We start from the raw sequence: 21,074 nt of genomic DNA on the forward strand, positions 1-21,074 counted from the left end.
TCCTGCATCCATGAAGGTGCTCCCCGACCCGCCTACCCACTCCTGCCCCATTGCCCTAACATTCCCCTATCCTCGGTCATCAAGCCTTCAGAGGACCAAGGAGCTCCCCTCCCAATGATGCCAGATAAGGCAGTCTTCTGCTACATATCCAGCTGGGAGAAGTACTTATAGAAATGGTCAACACCCTTAGTCGTCAGGGAAATGCAAATCAAAACAACCCTGAGATTCTACCTTATGCCAGTCAGAATGGCTAAGTTTATTTTTTTCTTTTTTTTCTTCTTTTCTTCTTTTTTCTTTTTTTCGGAGCTGGGGACCGAACCCAGGGCCTTAGGGTTGCTAGGCAAGCGCTCTACCACTGAGCTAAATCCCCAACCCCTATTTTTTAATTAAACAAATAATTTGCAAATATAGTAGAGTAAAAACTCTGAAGATTGACTTCACTTGGGAAATATTTGTTGTTATTCTATGCCTTAACATTATATTGGAATTTGACACCAGATTTATTTAATATATGGATTAAGTTATGGTAGCTCTAGGAGTTAGCTCATCTGCTAGAGGAACTAGGGAAATTTTTTTATGCAGACATGCCCAGTAGTTGTTACAAGCTGTAATAATTGTTCTCAGGTAAATTGCAATAAATACAAAGTTATTTTCTCCCTGGCTATGCCTTCTATGTTCTTGGGATGACACATCATACCAGAAGCTTTAAAATTTTATTTAAGCTGATAATATCCTACCAATTAATTGTGAAATATATAATCACCAGACAGGAACGGATACTAAAAGTGAAGTGAAGAAACTGTGTCCTAGGTCTGTAAAGCCAGTGATGGATGTGTGAAAACTCACCTTGGCTGACCAGGAAGTGGATATAGCTTTAGGATATATGAGGAGCCATCATTCTTCATCTTGTATTAAGTACCACATAATATATGAGCCTCAAAAGAAACATAAAGTACAGTAAAATTAACAGACATGGGTTCTCTCAAATCTAGAGGCAAAAAGGACTTTGAAAATTATTATTCTGAATATGTTTCTCTGTCATTTGTTATCCATATTTCCTCTTTCATGTACTTAACTTTCACTGTGTTAGTATCACTGGTTAGGTGATGTGCACATTGCTTATGCTAACTTTTTTTGGTACATGATAAAATATGATGCTCAATTTTGTTGACTTTGATTACTATGTGTATTATGAATATATAATAATGAAATATATAAAGCATTTCCAATGAACTAGCATTTTCAGGTATTAGCAAATAATACAGGAAAATTTCAGTTCATATTAGACTGTAATACGTATACACATGTAAGTGCATATACAATGATCATGTATTTTGTATACTCCCATGCTCTTCGGTGGAATTTAAGATAATATTTATGGTAATTACCAAGCCCTTTCTAAACATAGCTTGTCTTAATCTCTATTTACACCCTTACAATCTTCCTTTAATTTCTTATTCAACTAAATCTTTCTTTCTATCTGATAAATATCACTACATTTCTTGCATAGATGTGTCTTTCTTGATGTTATTACTCTTTGGGAATCTAATACTCAGATTATGTATTATTGATACTTACCAGCAACTTTTCAACTCATATTTTACCTGCTAAGAAAAATCCATCTAAAATTTGAACTAAGCCACATAGAGTGATGGTTTATACCTTTAACCCCAGCATTAGAGAGATAGCGGCAGGCAGATCTCTCCAAGTTGAAAGTTTGTCTTGACTCCATAGCGAGTTCTAGGTCAGGAAGGGGAACATGGTAAGATCCCCATCTCAAAATTAAAGAAAGAAATCACACTTAAATGTTTATGTTTTCTTTCATAAAGAATTATCGTTTGGTATAATACTTTTTAAAAATTCTCACTTTTGTTTTACTGTTGAGTGCATATATCCATTCATATGCAGAACTGTGGAGACTGAATTATTGAATTTCTCACTTTTAATCAGTAGGCATTAATAGCTATTAACATATGTAGTTGAATTTTGATGAGATATAAGATAAATGTATATACTTCATCTATTTCTGCTAAAATCAATGACTGATTTCAATAGACAAATGGCAAATTCATAAGAAAGAATCCTGGGGGAGATGCCCTGCATTGCTCATTTTTCTCAGTCTTGTATTATGCATTCTTAGTAAAAGTCACCTATGACATGAAGGGTTTATGTTAGATCATAATTTGAGAGTCTGTCCACCATGGAGCAGAAGGCACAGCAGCAGGAGTGGATAGTATCTGATCATTTTGAATCCACAGCCAGGAATCAGAGAGAAATAAATGTTCTCCCTCTCAGTTTCTCCTGTTTATTCAATGTGGAAATGAGATCCTGTGTGTCTCTAGCAATTTCGCACTCATTAATTTGACATTTCATACCAGCCATCACAGCACTTTAGTCAAAAGATCAAAGATAACATACTCGCAATAGGACAAAGGGCATGGGACTTTTTCTCAAATGAAACATCAGGACAGGTTGCTTACTACTTTGGGGCTACTTATGTCAAAAACATTTGACCAAATTGCAACCAGAACCTAGGCAAAACAGACAATGGAATATTCCATTAAATAAATGCACTGAAACTGGCATATTTGAAAGACAAACGACTGAGAACTCTTTTTTATTAAGTGATAATTGAGTATAAGGAATCATTTTCTAAGGGAAAATTAGATGGGCAGACTATCAAGATGTTCTTCTTGACTGGCTGTACTGTACTTCAAGGGTTATTATTGCAAAAGGTGAAGAGAATGCACAATCTATCAGACAATACTGCCATGTCCTTGGCTTTAATTTAAAATTATCTAATTTTTATGCCTTAACATATAAGTTGAAATTGTGGGAGTATCACATATTTTCAAATGTGAGGTAAAAGTGAACTCAAACATACTTTTCTTCTTTATTTTGCTTTCTCATCAATAGTAGCTGGAAAAAATTACACTTTTCTTAGGAGAAAAACAATGGAAGCCAATTTCATTGCAAAAATGACACTTAGAGAGCTATGTGTTTCTTGGCTACAGAATGTACAATTTGCATCTAATTTTCAATCACATTAAAATATTAAAACCAGGAACTGAGCTTGTTATTCTGACTCCTCTATTCACACTGTTCCTTGTGACCTTTTAGAAATGTACAGATACCAGCCTTCTGTCAAATGTTGCCAGAGTGAGCAAACTACAGTGAATGTGTCATACGTGTTTAGATGCTTCCTAGATAAATTGAATTATGCTATAAGGCAATGGTTGGTCAACTCATGAGTATTTTGGGCACTACAAATTGGTGTTTAAAGATTTTTTGTTTTCTGATTGCTGTTTCTGTTGTTGTTTGTTTGTTTATTCTTTTTGGGATTTGGTGGGAGCATGAAGTTGGATGGAGAGGAAAATGAGAGATTATTAAAAATGTAGGGATAGTAAGTATTATCAAAGCATATGTGTACAATCTGAAACTCTTCAGGACGTAATTAGCAAGAGAAATAGTCACTGGAAATAAAGGTGAATATAATCCTTTTCCTCTGAATGTGATTTATGAAAATTGATATTGATGTTTAACCTCATGCACAGATTTGTATTACATTTTTTTATTCACTATGAGACATGCATCTTACATGCATAAGGTATAGCTCAGAAAGGAGCCAGGATTGACAGTACGGACCACTACTGTACAGTGAGAAACATGGCTTTGAGAGATTTTAAAAAATGTTTCTGGCATGGAGGTCACTCTATCAGAGACACACTCTATTTATATCTTCTATTTTAAGTAGAAAATATCAAGTTCAAATTTTTAAGATGCCTAAATCTATTGTAAGCAATTTTTGTAACTTTAAAACAATTTTTCAGATGATGGGATTTCATTAAAAAGAAAAGGAGCATTTTTCCCCAATAAATAAGAGACCTAATTGTCATTCTTTTTATGTATCTACATTTTCTTCCTAAAGGTATTTTCTTATCCTATAGGTACTAATCTTTATTTTTCTCATTAGTTCCACTAAGTTTGAAAGTGAATTTTGAGGTTGTTTTTATATATTGACATCAAATTTATGCTAAAATTTAAAATTATTTTGAAATCTGCACGTATACAAACAAGAACACTGCTTTATTTCAGACTACAAAAGTGTCTATGGTGAGGAAAAATTACTTGTTCAAATACTTATTGTACAGTTTTTCCAGGTTTTTCATCTTGGAAAGCCCTATTAAAGCCGAGACTGGTGAAACCTCATTACCAGAAATCAAATACAATGGACAAGATGCAAGAAATCAATCCAACAGGGCAATGAAAGAAATAGACAGAATAGTTGAACATTTACCATACCTATGTTGCTGATAAAATGCACTAGAAGCAGTGAGTGAGAAAGGGACTGGAAGGAGACGTAGACAAGGGGATTGGGTGATCCACAACTTACCAAGCAAACTGAGAGAAATTCCATCACAACAGTTAAAGGGGCAGATCAATTTGGTGTCAGAGCCATTAAGAGTTATCAGGTGAAGATGTGTGGACACCACATCACTTAGTGTCTGTAATGAGGACAATTAATCAGACAGGAGGAGGCATTAGATTGACATGGATCATTTCCCACAGATGTAGAGCAATGGCCAATGTCATAAATCAGGATGGAGAATATATACATGAACTTCCTAAGGGGGAATTTAAAAATTACACTTTCATAGTACTTTGTCCATGCTAATATATTCAGTGTCATATATTTCAAATATAGTTCATTAAAATTTACTGAGTTGAAATTTGTAGATGGATAACACTGACCAAGCAATGTCCACTGTGTTTCCCTTCATTGAAGTATTTATTTTTTAATGGAGCTAAGTTTAAATTTATAAAACCTCACAAATATGATTGTCCAAATGTGACCTGAAGAAGGATGTTACCAATGGAAATGCCAACATGAGCTGAAAAAGCTCAGGAGGCCTCAATTTTACACAAAACACTACTGTATCTGTAACATGCTGATGAAAGCATCACTCCGGGGTAAAACGTACAAGAGCACAGTGCCAGAAGTCAGCTCTGAATACAGACACAGAGGTAATATTATCTGAGCTTAGCAGGTCATATGTGGACACACACACACACACACACACACACACACACACACGTTAATAATTAAGGAAATTTGAGGCTGAAATGTGGAGTGTGTGGATTGTTGGAAGAAGGGTTTGGAGCGAGAAAAGGGACTGAAGAAGTGTGTTAATTATAATATTTAAAATTTTTATATAATGTTTATATAAATATTTATATACAATGGAAACATTTAACTATTTTAAAAAATAAAGTTATCATACAAGTACTTTTCTCTCTTTATTACTCTTTACTATTCTTCACTTTCTAATGTATTGTCCATGTGGTTGAACTGTTTTTATTTTTTTTTCCAACTTGAAAAACTGATGACTTTATCAGGATTATTTACAGAACTATGGCTCAAAGGAAACTACAAAACTGAAAAGGCCACACCAGTTTGAGTGACAGTTCATAAATATTATACCCCTAGAACTCCCTGGAGGACTTACAGAAAGCCCAGCAAATTAACATTTCTTTTCCCAAGTAATTTCCATTTTGCATAACAGTGGGGCGTTGCTTATCAATCCTTTAAATTTCAGGAACTTCTTGAGCACTATGAAGTGGATTGATGAGTCTTTCTCTTAGATGGATGTTGGGAGGAAATTGGTACAAAGAAACTTCCCATTCAGTTCTCCTTTTTCCTCTCTCTCCATCTTTCCCCTTCTTTTAACATTTTCTTTCTTTCCCTTCTCTCCTTTTCACTTTCTCTTCACTCTGCACTTCTTTCTGGCATTAATATATTACTTTGAACCTCTTAGGTATTTTGAAGCAAAATAGAGCTGTAGCTTCCTTCTGCCCTCCGTTTTCTTCTTTATAGTATTTAATTTCTTTCAGGGCACTTACTGTCACTTGCCATATGCATTGGTCAGAGTTCTCTAGAGTTACAGAACTTATGGATATCTCTATATAGTAAGGGGATTTGTTATGATGACTTACAGTCTGTAGTCCATCTCCCCAACAATGGTCAGCTGTGAATGGGAAGTTTAAGAATCTATTCCTACAAGGCAAGCTGTTTTACCTAGTCTTCTGCAGAAGTAAATTTCAACAGAGGTGCTGGAAAGTAAAATGCAAGCAGGCAAAGAGGACCAAATTTTCCTTCTTCCATTGTCCCTATGTAACTCTCTGATAGTCTGTTACCCAGACTAAAGTTATGTACCACCAGGCCTGGATCTGGTACCTGTTTTGTCCCTGGATGACCTTGAACTCAGGGATCCCCTTGCTTTAATCTCTTGGGATTAAAGGAGTATATTACTTTGCCTGGGCCTAAGATTTGCATAGTCACTATGCCTCAAGATCTGGATCACACGTGAGCTCTTCATTTCTGGATTGCTGTCCATTTCAGATATAGTCAAGTTGATAACCAGGAATAGCCATTCCACCATGCTATGTTTATTCATTAATTTGATTTTCTCCACACACGAAACTGAGCCTGGTTAGCACCTGGTTTTGAGCTTTCATTCTGCTGTGGCCTCAAAACATAGAACAACACATAATGCAAGAGAAGAATTCAACCAGTAAGTCTCATGTGTTGATTTGAAATAGTAGGCACATTGGGCCTACTGATTCCTTGTGAGAAAATCAGTCAAATTATTGGCCCCAGGGATGACTAATCTTCACTGTCAAGGTTAAATGATTTGGAGTCAGTTTGGAAACATGTCTCTGTATGTCTGATTTTTGGTTTTTCTTTGAGATAATTTAACTGAGCATACAAGACTCAACCTAAATGGAGATAGCACCATCCAATGGGCAGCCGTCTCAGACCCCTCAGCGAAAGTGAGCTGACCATCAGCACTCATTATTTTTAGTCTCCTGACTACAGATTCAATGTGATTTACTCCCATAAGCTCCTTCCATTGTGACCTCTCTCAATGCCAGTCTGTTCTATTCAACATGAGACTTTGCTTTCTTAAGTTATTTTTGTCAGATATTTTGACAAAATAATGAGAACAGTACTTAGTACAACTGGTTTTTTTTATTCTTTTTCAAAATTGTATTTAATATTTTGTTTTCATTACGGATTTTATCTCCATCCAGGTCTATCCTCTGATGTTTCCCCATTTTATACCCCCTCCCCAAACTCCTGTCTCCAGGAGGATGTCCCCACCCACCACTCCACCAAGCATCTAAACTCCCTGGGGCCTCCAATCTCTTGAAGGTTAGGTTCATCTTCTCTGACTGAACCCAGACCTCTGCAGTTCTTTGCTGTATATGTGTTGGAGGCCTCATCTCAGATGATGTATGCTACCTGGTTGGTGGTTCAGTGTCTGACAGTTCACAGAGGAGGGGGGTGTCCAGGTTAATTGAGACTGCAGGTCCTCCTACAGGGTTGCCCTCCTCCTCAGCTTCTTCCAGCTTTTCCCTAATTCAACGACAGGGGTCAGCAACTACTATCCATTAGTTGGGTGCAAATATCTGCATCTGACTCAGTTGCTTGTTGGGTCATTTGGAAGGCAGTCATGATAGGCCCCTTTTTGTGAGCACTCCATAGTATTAGTGTCAGGCTTTGGGGCCTCCCTTAAGCTGGATCCCACTTTAGACCTGTTGCTAGACCCCTTTTCTTCAGGCTCTTGTCCTTTTCAGTCTTTGCAATTCTTTCAGACAGAAAAACTTATGGATCAGAGTTTTGACTGTGGGATAGCAAGCCCATCACTCACTTGTTGCCCTGATTTTCTTCTGGAGGTGGGCTCTACAAGTTTCCTTTCCACACAGTAGGGCATTTCATTTAAGGTATTTATCTTTGAGTCCTAATAATCTCTTATCTCCCAGGTCTCTGGTACATTGTAGAGGGTCTCCCCACTTCCTATCTCTCTAGGTTGCTTGTTTCCATCCTTTTTGCTGGTCCTCAAGGCTTCAGTCATTTTCTCTCACCCAATACCTGATCATATTCCCCTTTCCCACACAGGTCCCTCCCTGCCTTCCTCCCTTGTGATTGCTTTCTTCTCCCTACCAAGTAGGAATGGGGCATCCTCACTTGGGTCATTTGGCTTATTGATATTTTTAAGTACTGTGGACTGTCCCTTGAGTATTCTGTACTTTCTTTTTAATTTGGCTAATATCCACATATTAGTGAGTAGATAACTTGCATGTCCTTTTGGGTCTGAGTTACCTCACTCAGGATGATATTTTCTAATTCTATCCATTTACCTTCAAAAATCAGGATGTCCTTGTTCTTTTCTCTATTTTTTAAAATTTTTTTATTTATTTTTACACTCCAGATTTTATTCTCCTCCCAGTCCACCTTCCGACTACTCCACATCCATTAGTATTCTATTGTGTAAATGAACCACGTTTTGTGTATCCATTCTTCTTTCATGGGACATCTGAGTCGTTTCCAGCTTCTGGCTATCACAAACAAGTCCTCTGTGAACATAGTGAAACACATGCCCCTGTGGCCTGGTGGGGCATCTTTTGGGTATATTCCCAAGAGTGATATAGCTGAGTCTTAAGGTAGATCTCTTTGCAATTTTCTAAGGCATTTACAGGTTGATTTCCAGAGTAATTGTGGCAATTTGCAATCCCACCAGCAACAGAGTAGTTTTCCTCTTTCTTCACATCACTGCCAACATGTGCTGTCACCTGAAATTTTGATCTTAGCCACTCTGACTGGTGTAAGGTAGAATCTCACATCATTTTGATTTGCGTTTCTTTGATCACTAAGGGCTTTGAACATTTCTTTAAATACTTCTTGGCCATTCAAGATTCCTCTGTTATGAAATCTCTGTTTAGTTCTATACCCCATTTTTGATTGGGTTGTTTGGGGTTTTTTTGTTTGTTTGTTTGTTTGTTTTTGTTTTTGTTTTGTTTTTTTTTTTTGGTTTCTTGAGTTCTTTATATTTTGGATATTAGCTCTCTCTCAGATATGGGATTAATATAGATTTTCCCCCAATTTATAGGATGCTGATTTGTCCAATTAACTATGTCCTTTAGCTTAGAGAAGCCTTCCAGTTTCAGAAGGTCCCATTTATCAATTCTTGATCTTAGAGCATGAACCATTTCAATTCTGATTATGAAATTCCCCTTCTACCAATGAGTTCAAGGCTCTTTCCTACTTTCTCTTCCATTAGTTTCAGTGTGCCTGGTTTTTTGTTGAAGTACTAATGCTGGGTCCAGTTTACATAACTAGTCTGTTAATCTATGTCTTTTTATTGGAGAATTGAGTCCATTGATGTTGACAGATTAGGGACCAATGATTGTTGTTTCCTATTACTTTTGTTGTTAGAGTTGAAATTATGTTTACACAAACATATCTTGTTTGTGGTTAGATGAAAGAATATTACTTTCATCATTTTTCTAGGGTGTAGTTTCCCTCCTTGTGTTGGGGTTTTCCATCTATAATCTTTTGTATGGTTGTATTTGTGGAAAGATATTGTGTAAATTTGGTTTTGTCATGAAATATGTTGGTTTCACCATGTATGTTATTTGAGAGTTTTCCTGGGTATAGTAGTCTGGTCTGGCATATGTGTTCCCTTAGAGTCTGTATGACATCTGTTCAGGATCCTCTAGCTTTCATAGTCTCTGTTGAGAAGTCTGGTGTAATTCTGATAGGTTTGCCTTTATATATTACTTGAACTTGTTCTATTACTGCTTTAATATTCTTTATTTTGGATATTTGGTGTTTTGACTATTATGTGACAGGACATATTTCTTTTCTGGTCTAATCTATTTGGAGTTCTATAGGCTTGTATGTTTAAGGGTTAGAGAAGTTTTTTCTATAATGTTTTGAAGATATTTACTAGCTCTTTAATTTGGAAATCTTTGCTGTCCTCTATTCCTATCATTCTTAGGTTTGAACATCCCATTGTGTCCTGGATTCCATGGATGTGTTGGGTTAGGATCTTTTTGTGTTTTACAGGTTCTTTGTTGTTTCCATGTTTTCTATGGTATCTTCTTTCCCTTAGATTCTCTTTTCTATCTCTTGTATTCTGTTGATTATGCTTGCATTTATGACCCTTGATATCCTTCTTAGGTTTTCTATCTTCAGGGCTGTCTCCTTTTGTGATTACTTTATTATTTCTATTTTCATTTTTAGATCCTGGATGGTTTTGTTCAATTCCTTCACCTGTGTGGTTGCATTTTCCTGTAATTCTTTTTTTTTTTTTATTAACTTGAGTATTTCTTATATACATTTCAAGTGTTACCCCTTTCCCGGTTTCCGGGCAAACATCCCCCTCCCCCCTCCCCTTCCTTATGGGTGTTCCCCTTCCAACCCTCCCCCCATTGCCGCCCTCCCCCCATAGTATAGTTCACTGGGGGTTCAGTCATAGCAGGACCCAGGGCTTCCCCCTCCACTGGTGCTCCCACTAGGATATTCATTGCTACCTATGGGGTCAGAGTACAGGGTCAGTCCATGTATAGTCTTTAGGTAGTGGCTTAGTCCCTGGAAGCTCTGGTTGCTTGACATTGTTGTACTTTTTGGGTCTCGAGCCCCTTCAAGCTCTTCCAGTTCTTTCTCTGATTCCTTCAACGGGGGACCTATTCTCAGTTCAGTGGTTTGCTGCTGGCATTCGCCTCTGCATTTGCTGTATTCTGGCTGTGTCTCTCAGGAGCGATCTACGTCCGGGTCCTGTCGGTCTGCACTTCTTTGCTTCATCCATCTTGTCTAATTGGGTGGCTGTATATGTATGGGCCACATATGGGGCAGGCTCTGAATGGGTGTTCCTTAAGTCTCTGTTTTAATCTTTGCCTCTCCCTTCCCTGCCAAGGGTATTCTTTTTCCTCATTTAAAGAAGGAGTGAAGCATTCACATTTTGATCATCCGTCTTGAGTTTTGTTTGTTCTAGGGATCTATGGTAATTGAAGCATTTGGGCTAATAGCCACTTATCAATGAGTGCATACCATGTATGTCTTTCTGTGATTGGGTTAGCTCACTCAGGATGATATTTTCCAGTTCCAACCATTTGCCTACGAATTTCATAAACTCGTTGTTTTTGATAGCTGAGTAATATTCCATTGTGTAGATGTACCACATTTTCTGTATCCATTCCTCTGTTGAAGGGCATCTGGGTTCTATCCAGTTTCTGGCTATTATAAATAAGGCTGCGATGAACATAGTGGAGCACGTGTCTCTTTTATATGTTGAGGCATCTTTTGGGTATATGCCCAAGAGAGGTATAGCTGGATCCTCAGGCAGTTCAATGTCCAATTTTCTGAGGAACCTCCAGACTGAATTCCAGAATGGTTTTACCAGTCTGCAATCCCACCAACAATGGAGGAGTGTTCCTCTTTCTCCACATCCTCGCCAGCATCTGCTGTCACCTGAGTTTTTGATCTTAGCCATTCTCACTGGTGTGAGGTGAAATCTCAGGGTTGTTTTGATTTGCATTTCCCTTATAACTAAAGATGTTGAACATTTCTTTAGGTGTTTCCCAGCCATTCGGCATTCCTCAGCTGTGAATTTTTTGTTTAGCTCTGAACCCCATTTTTTAATAGGGTTATTTGTTTCCCTGCGGTCTAACTTCTTAAGTTCTTTGTATATTTTGGATATAAGGCCTCTATCTGTTGTAGGATTGGTAAAGATCTTTTGCCAATCTGTTGGTTGCCGTTTTGTCCTAACCACAGTGTCCTTTGCCTTACAGAAGCTTTGCAGTTTTATGAGATCCCATTTGTCGATTCTTGATCTTAGAGCATAAGCCATTGGTGTTTTGTTCAGGAAATTTTTTCCAGTGCCCATGTGTTCCAGATGCTTCCCTAGTTTTTCTTCTATTAGTTTGAGTGTGTCTGGTTTGATGTGGAGGTCCTTGATCCACTTGGACTTAAGCTTTGTACAGGGTGATAAGCATGGATCGATCTGCATTCTTCTACATGTTGCCCTCCAGTTGAACCAGCACCATTTGCTGAAAATGCTATCTTTTTTCCATTGGATGGTTTTGGCTCCTTTGTCAAAAATCAAGTGACCATAGGTGTGTGGGTTCATTTCTGGGTCTTCAATTCTATTCCATTGGTCTATCTGTCTGTCTCTGTACCAATACCATGCAGTTTTTATCACTATTGCTCTGTAATACTGCTTGAGTTCAGGGATAGTGATTCCCCCTGAAGTCCTTTTGTTGTTGAGGATAGCTTTAGCTATCCTGGGCTTTTTGTTATTCCAGATGAATTTGCAAATTGTTCTGTCTAACTCTTTGAAGAATTGGATTGGTATTTTGATGGGGATTGCATTGAATCTGTAGATTGCTTTTGGTAAAATGGCCATTTTTACTATATTAATCCTGCCAATCCATGAGCATGGGAGATCTTTCCATCTTCTGAGGTCTTCTTCAATTTCTTTCCTCAGTGTCTTGAAGTTCTTATTGTACAGATCTTTTACTTGCTTGGTTAAAGTCACACTGAGGTTCTTTATATTATTTGGGTCTATTATGAAGGGTGTCGTTTCCCTAATTTCTTTCTCGGCTTGTTTCTCTTTTGTATAGAGGAAGGCAACTGATTTATTTGAGTTAATTTTATACCCAGCCACTTTGCTGAAGTTGTTTATCAGCTTTAATAGTTCTCTGGTGGAACTTTTGGGATCACGTAAATATACTATCATGTCATCTGCAAATAGTGATATTTTGACCTCCTCTTTTCAGATCTGTATCCCCTTGATCTCCTTTTGTTGTCCGATTGCTCTGGCTGAAATTCAAGAACTATATTGAATAAGTAGGGAGAGAGTGGGCAGCCTTGTCTAGTCCCTGATTTTAGTGGGATTGCTTCAAGTTTCTCTCCATTTAGTTTAATGTTAGCAACTGGTTTGCTGTATATGGCTTTTACTATGTTTAGGTATGGGCCTTGAATTCCTATTCTTTCCAGGACTTTTATCATGAAGGGGTGTTGAATTTTGTCAAATGCTTTCTCAGCATCTAATGAAATGATCATGTGGTTCTGTTCTTTCAGTTTGTTTATATAATGGATCACGTTGATGGTTTTCCGTATATTAAACCATCCCTGCATGCCTGGGATGAAGCCTACTTGATCATGGTGGTTGATTGTTTTGATGTGCTCTTGAATTCAGTTTGCCAGAATTTTGTTGAGTATTTTTGCGTCGATATTCATAAGGGAAATTGGTCTGAAGTTCTCTTTCTTTGTTGTGTCTTTGTGTGGTTTAGGTATAAGATTAATTGTGGCTTTGTAGAAGGAATTCAGTAGGGCTCCATCTGTTTCAATTTTGTGGAATAGTTTGGCTAATATTGGTATGAGGTCTTCTATGAAGTTTTGATAGAATTCTGCACTAAACCCGTCTGGACCTGGGCTCTTTTTGGTTGGGAGACCTTTAATGACTGCTTCTATTTCCTTAGGAGTTATGGGGTTGTTTAACTGGTTTCTCTGTTCCTGATTTAACTTCGATACCTGGTATCTGTCTAGGAAATTGTCCATTTCCTGAAGATTTTCAAGTTTTGTTGAATATAGGTTTTTATAGTAAGATCTGATGATTTTTTGAATTTCCTCTGAATCTGTAGTTATGTCTCCCTTTTCATTTCTGATTTTGTTAATTTGGACGCACTCTCTGTGTCCTCTCCTTAGTCTGGCTAAGGGTTTATCTATCTTGTTGATTTTCTCAAAGAACCAACTTTTGGTTCTGTTGATTCTTTCTATGGTCCTTTTTGTTTCTACTTGGTTGATTTCAGCTCTGAGTTTGATTATTTCCTGCCTTCTACTCCTCCTGGGTGTATTTGCTTCTTTTTGTTCTAGAGCTTTTAGGTGTGCTGTCAAGCTGCTGACATATGCTCTTTCCTGTTTCTTTCTGCAGGCACTCAGCGCTATGAGTTTTCTTCTTAGCACAGCTTTCATTGTGTCCCATAAGTTTGGGTATGTTGTACCATCATTTTCATTAAATTCTAAAAAGTTTTTAATTTCTTTCTTTATTTCTTCCTTGACCAGGTTATCATTGAGTAGAGCATTGTTCAATTTCCACGTATATGTGGGCATTCTTCCCTTATTGTTATTGAAGACCAGTTTTAGGCCGTGGTGGTCCGATAGCACGCATGGGATTATTTCTAACTTTCTGTACCTGTTGAGGCCCGTTTTTTGACCAATTATATGGTCAATTTTGGAGAAAGTACCATGAGGAGCTGAGAAGAAGGTATATCCTTTTGCTTTAGGATAGAATGTTCTCTAAATATCCGTTAAGTCCATTTGGCTCATGACTTCTCTTAGTCTGTCGACATCACTGTTTAATTTCTGTTTCCATGATCTGTCCATTGATGAGAGTGGGGTGTTGAAATCTCCCACTATTATTGTGTGAGGTGCAATGTGTGTTTTGAGCTTTAGTAAGGTTTCTTTTACGTATGTAGGTGTCCTTGTATTTGGGGCATAGATATTTAGGATTGAGAGTTCATCTTGGTGGATTTTTCCTTTGATGAATATGAAGTGTCCTTCCTTATCTTTTTGATGACTTTTAGTTGGAAATTGATTTTATTTGATATTAGAATGGCTACTCCGGCTTTCTTCTTCTGACCATTTGCTTGGAAAGTTGTTTTCCAGCCTTTCATTCTGAGGTAGTGTCTGTCTTTGTCTCTGAGGTGTGTTTCCTGTAGGCAGCAGAATGCAGGGTCCTCGTTGCGTATCCAGTTTGTTAATCTATGTCTTTTTATTGGGGAGTTGAGGCCATTGATATTGAGAGATATTAAGGAATAGTTATTATTGCTTCCCGTTATATTCATATTTGGATGTGAGGTTATGTTTGTGTGCTTTCATTCTCTTTGTTTTGTTGCCAAGACGATTAGTTTCTTGCTTCTTCTAGGGTATAGCTTGCCTCCTTATGTTGGGCTTTACCATTTATTATCCTTTGTAGTGCTGGATTTGTAGAAAGATATTGTGTAAATTTGGTTTTGTCATGGAATATCTTGGTTTCTCCATCAATGTTAATTGAGAGTTTTGCTGGATACAGTAACCTGGGCTGGCATTTGTGTTCTCTTAGGGTCTGTATGACATCAGTCCAGGATCTTCTGGCCTTCATAGTTTCTGGCGAGAAGTCTGGTGTGATTCTGATAGGTCTGCCATTATATGTTACTTGATCTTTTTCCCTTACTGCTTTTAATATTCTTTCTTTATTTTGTGCATTTGGTGTTTTGACAATTATGTGACGGGAGGTGTTTCTTTTCTGGTCCAATCTATTTGGAGTTCTGTAGGCTTCTTTTATGTCTATGGGTATCTCTTTTTTATGTTAGGGAAGTTTTCTTCTATGATTTTGTTGAAGATATTTACTGGTCCTTTGAGCTGGGAGTCTTCACTCTCTTCTATACATATTATCCTTAGGTTTGATCTTCTCATTGAGTCCTGGATTTCCTGTATGTTTTGGACCAGTAGCTTTTTCCGCTTTACATTATCTTTGACAGTTGAGTCAATGATTTCTATGGAATCTTCTGCTCCTGAGATTCTCTCTTCCATTTCTTGTATTCTGTTCGTGAAGCTTGTATCTACAGCTCCTTGTCTCTTCTTTTGGTTTTCTATATCCAGGGTTGTTTCCATGTGTTCTTTCTTGATTGCTTCTATTTCCATTTTTAATTCCTTCAACTGTTTGATTGTGTTTTCCTGGAATTCTTTCAGGGATTTTTGTGTCTCCACTCAATGGGCTTCTACTTGTTTATTTATGTTTTCCTGGAATTCTTTCAGGGATTTTTGTGTCTCCTCTCTATGGGCTTCTACTTGTTTATTTATGTTTTCCTGGAATTCTTTCAGGCATTTTTGCGATTCCTCTCTGTAGGCTTCTACTTGTTCTCTAAGGGAGTTCTTCACGTCTTTCTTGAAGTCCTCCAGCATCATGATCAAAAATGATTTTGAAACTAGATCTTGCTTTTTGGTGTGTTTGGATATTCCATGTTTGTTTTGATGGGAGAATTGGGCTCCGATGGTGCCATGTAGTCTTGGTTTCTGTTGCTTGGGGTCCTGCGCTTGCCTCTCGCCATCAGATTATCTCTAGTGTTACTTTGTTCTGCTATTTCTGACAGTGGCTAGACTGTCCTATAAGCCTGTGTGTCAGGAGTGCTGTAGACTTGTTTTCCTCTCTTTCAGTCAGTTATGGGGACAGATTGTTCTGCTTTCGGGCGTGTAGTTTTTCCTCTCTACAGGTCTTCAGCTGTTCCTGTGGGCCTGTGTCTTGAGTTCACCAGGCAGCTTTCTTGCAGCAGAAAATTTGGTCTTACCTGTGGTCCTGAGGCTCAAGTTCGCTCGTGGGGTGCTGCCCACGGGCTCTCTGCAGCGGCAGCAACCAGGAAGACCTGTGCCGCCCCTTCTGGGAGCTTCAGTGCACCAGGGTTCCAGATGGTCTTTGGCTTTTTCCTCTGGCGTCCGAGATGTGTGTGCAGAGAGCAGTCTCTTCTGGTTTTCCAGGCTTGTCTGCCTCTCTGAAGGTTTAGCTCTCCCTCCCACGGGATTTGGGTGCAGAGAGCTGTTTATCCGGTCTGTTTCCTTCAGGTTCAGGTGGTGTCTCATGCAGGGATCCTGCTGCTCCTGGGCCCTCCCCCACGGGAGCCCAGAGGCCTTATACAGTTTCCTCTTGGGCCAGGGATGTGGGCAGGGGTGAGCAGTGTTGGTGGTCTCTTCCGCTCTGCAGCCTCAGGAGTGCCCACCTGACCAGGCGTTTGGGTCTCTCTCTCACGGGGTCTGGGAGCAGAGAGCTGCTGCCTCCTGTAATTCTTTAAGGGACTTTTCTGTTTCCTCTTTAAGGGCTTCTATCTGTTTACCTATGTTGCCCTGCATTTCTTTAAGGGAGTTATTTATGTCTCACTTAATGTCCTCTGACAACATCATGAGATGCAATTTTAAAACAGAATTTTGCTTTTCTAGTGTGTTGGTCTAACCAGGACTTGTGGTGGTGGGAGAACTGGGTTCTGATTTTATCAGGTGGCCTTGGTTCCTGTTGCTTAGGTTCTTGCACTTGACTCTTGCCATCTGATTATCTCTGGTGTTAGTTGATCTTTCTTTCCCTGACAGTGGCTTTATCCTCCTGTAAGCCTATGTTTTAGCACTCCTGGGAGACCAGCTCTCTCCAGACAGAATTTTGGTATAGAGAGCTGTGGCCTTAGGTCAGCTACAGGTACAGATGGAAACCATAAGTATCCTGTCCAAGACTGTTTCTCAGTTCCTGTGTCCTGAGGCCTCCTGGAGGGTTCCGCTGAGCAGAAGTGGTGGTCTTACCTATGCTGTCAGGTGTGTCAGCACTCCTGAAAGACCAACTCTCTCCTGGTGGGATCTGAATACAGGGAGATTTGACACAGGGTCAGCTCTGTGTGCAGACAGAAACCCAACAGTCATATTTTTTGATCCATTTTATCTGTCAGTTACTCCATTTTATTGCTGATGTGAAATGACTTGGTTGTAACCAAGTTTTTAGCAAGCTTATTATTGTGACTTTTCTATGTCATCTGTCTAATAAGAAGGCAAACATTCTGCATTTTGGGGAGAAAACCAGAACTTTTTTTTCACATTATAGGTAGAACATTTACTGTCACAAAATTCATGACTTACTAACCTGCATATATTACTGTTATATATTTGTGTTTAGAAAAGCTATTCTTTATCCTAATTTTCAAATTGTTACTACCATGAAGAAAGTTGCCAAATATAGATGGTATATAAAGTGAGGATTTACTTGACTGCATTTTTTTTTCTGAATAATTCTTCTGCATAATTTTCCTGTTTATCCTACATCAATCCTCAAGTAACTGGATAGTCCTAACTGGCAAGTCACCATTTTAACAATCAACTAACTTAACGTCAATTCTTCCAGAATTATGTAGACATCTTGATAAATAATGCGGTATCAGCACTTTGAACATCCTCCAGCTCAGGCAAGTTGACAAATAAAATTTAGCATCTCAGAAAGCATATCCATTAATCATTTAGAATTCTTCTACACTTTTATTTTCTTCTATATTTATTTATTTAGCTATAGATTTGTTTCAGCCTGGATTCAAGAAATAAATACTAAACTAACACTTTTCTTCACTTTGTTCCTAAAATTGAATCACCTCTGTCAAATATGAGCTTCTTTAGGTAGTTTTAACTGGCATCACTGTGTGTGTGTGTGTGTGTGTGTGTGTGTGTGTGTGTGTTTTTGTGTGTGTGCATGTGCATGTGTGTATGTGTGTATTTTGAATAATCTGTAATTTCTGACAGTATGGTATATTCACAAGCCAATTTATTCATTCCTTAGATTCTTCTACTTACAAAAAGAGTTTCTCTTGTTTTCACCTGACTGCAGCTTTATAAATCATGTGTTCACTCCTATGTGAGAAAACATTGATTGGATAAATTATGCCCACATAAATTCAGGTATATAAATGTAAGAATATTTAAATTTAATCACCTATCTTTATATTAAGTTTTGATTTCATGCTTATCTTCGTTTCACTTTATTGTCGCATGGACTCTTTATTTAGTTGAGCTCCATAACTAATTCTCATTATTTATAAATGCAACTTAACTATCTTAGCTTGTTAAAAATGGTTGAGTTGACAAATATTATTCTGAAATAGATTAAAATAAAATAAAAAGCCCTAATACTTATTACTGCAAAAGTTTTGATTAATAATTGATAAAAAAGATGAAAATTCTAAGCATTTCCTAGTAAGTGTTTTAAACGGGAGCTACTTACTGTCCAGTAGTCAGGGCAGAAAGGTAAGGTAGAATATCATGACATAGAGCATGCAAATTAAAACATTATCCTCAGAACCTGTATCACTCTCTATTCCTCTGATAAATTACTTTGTTGAATTGATAGAAAATTGATGTGATGCCATAGAGCAATTGTGTAAATTATAGAAAACCCATGCATCTGTCTTTATATATACATATATATGGACATTATGCGTAATTTTCAATTGCATCAACAATTTTTATATTCTTAATAAATAAAATATTTTTAACCAATTCCAATTTCAATTATATAGTATTATAATGCATACCTATTAAATTAACTTGTTTATCAGATTTCAAATATCTGAAAAAGACTTCCAAATAAACCTTGCATTAGAACATTCATTTATACCCAATGATTAATCTTAATAAAGATATGTTACTAAAGAGATATAAAACACATGAATATGAAATAAAAATTTTAATTACAATAACACATTACTTCTTATATGTGGAAACTTCTGTAAATTGCAAATTATTAATGACAGTAGTGTAGTAGCTTTCCCTATGCACGACTCAGAGCATTACTGAGTCATGGATTTGGTTTCAGCAAAGAAGAGCAAACAAGAAAAAATAGGTTGTCATGTTAATTTGTATCTTTGAATAATCACTTTATAAAACAAATGTATATTAAAAGACTCAGTAGATGGTTCAAAATGGTGATAAAACAACTTTTACTTATAAAGAAAAGTTTTAGTCTTAAATTTCCATTAAAGAATAAGCAAAAAGGTAGTTGTTTGGTTATGAAATATGTTATATGCTTAAAAATATATGTCCAAATTGTTCGGAGTTATTAGAATAATTTAGTTAGATACAGAAATCATTATGTATCCATCTCATAAGATACTATCTTTCACATTATCACATAAAATCTTATGTGTAAGGAGGAGGATATATGATTAGAGTAACTGTTTTTTCCAAGTCTATCATTATATATTTTGTATGTGCATATGCACATGAATGCACATGCATTCACACACACAAAGACACACACACACACACACACACACACACACACACACACACACACACACACAGAGGTCCCTTTCCTGATTGGAACGTTGATATAATGTAATACTGCTTTGATTCTGCCAAAAGATTTACATGTATGAAATGTGAAAAAAAGAAAATATGGCTAATGATATTATGAATCTTTTGGCTGGTTTTAGGTGCCTACTTACAATTCTGCACATGCAAACTGGGTTTAATTAAGTTCTGATCCCCTACATGCTAGTTTAGGGAGAAACAAAAATGACCTGGAAACATAGGTCAAATGGCTGCTTTTATCTTGTTGAGGAAGTCTGGTACTTGGTATTTGTTTCATAGAGAATCCTAGGTACTACCTAGATAAGGAAATAGAATTCTTTGTCTTGATGTAATTTATCGCCATAGACTCATGGTGGATAATTCCAGAAATGCATGCTCAGAAATGCATGAGTTTATGGTAATAGATATTTTTGTCTTAGTTAGGGTTTTACTTCATAGAACTGATACCAATTCTCTTTTTAATTTTTTTTATTTTTTCCATCTTTATTAACTTGGGTATTTCTTATTTACATTTCGATTGTTATTCCCTTTCCCAGTTTCCAGGCCAACATCCCCCTAACTCCTCCCCCTCCCCTTCTCTATGGGTGTTCCCCTCCCCATCCTCCCCCATTACCACCCTCCCCCAACAATCATGTTCACTGGGGGTTCAGTCTTGGCAGTACTAAGGGCTTCCCCTTCCACCGGTGCTCTTACTAGGCTATCCATTGCTACTTATGCAGTTGGAACCCAGAGTCAGTCCAGGTATAGTCTTTGATACCAGTTCTTTTAACAGAACAACATTTCATTGGGACTAGCTTACAGGTTCAGAGGTGCAGTCCATTATCATTATGGTGAGAGCATGGCAATACCCAGGCAGACATGGTACAGGAGGACCTAAGAGTTCCACATCTTCATCTGAAGGCTACTAGCAGAATACTGACTTCTAGGCAGCTAGGATGACAGTCTTAAAGCCTACACCCACAATGACACACCTACCACAGCAAGACCATATCTACTCTAACTGAGCCATGCCTTCCAACAGTGCCATTCCCTGGGCCAAGCACATACAAACAAACAATGAACCCCATAGGCTTATTCAAACATATTAGTCTGTGGGGGTCATCCCTAAATAGAGTATAATGCAAACTACTTAGTCCAACTTCCAAAGTCCTCATAGTCTCTAGAAGTCTCAAAAATTCCAAATTTCAAAGTCTCTTCTGAGATCCATCTGATCACTTAACTGTAATTCCCAAAACAAGTCAGAAAAAAAGTTGGGCAAACTCCAACCACTGCATTTACGTATATGATGTCAGTGGTCTTCAGATTTCAACTCCTTTTTCATCTTTGTTGGCTGAAACAAATTTCTTTCTCCTGAGACGGT

The 21,074-nt window shown here is 37.6% G+C and overlaps 1 protein-coding gene across 2 annotated transcripts in view; it reads left to right on the forward strand.

Moving 5' to 3' along the window:
• Positions 1–21,074, forward strand: part of Txnl4al1 (thioredoxin-like 4A like 1) — a 404,800-nt gene that overhangs the window by 145,285 nt on the left and 238,441 nt on the right. Inside the window, exon 3 of one of the 2 annotated variants that reach the window (XM_039103593.2) lies at positions 12,721–12,732. The exons of the other annotated variant lie outside the window; for it this stretch is intronic. Within the exon in view, the coding sequence (XP_038959521.1) occupies positions 12,721–12,732 (12 nt within the window). The remainder of the gene's footprint in view (positions 1–12,720; positions 12,733–21,074) is intronic. 2 annotated transcript variants of the gene reach the window in all.

The sequence above is a fragment of the Rattus norvegicus genome, chromosome 2 (assembly GCF_036323735.1).
Source record: "Rattus norvegicus strain BN/NHsdMcwi chromosome 2, GRCr8, whole genome shotgun sequence".
Classification (NCBI taxonomy): Eukaryota; Metazoa; Chordata; class Mammalia; order Rodentia; family Muridae; genus Rattus; species Rattus norvegicus.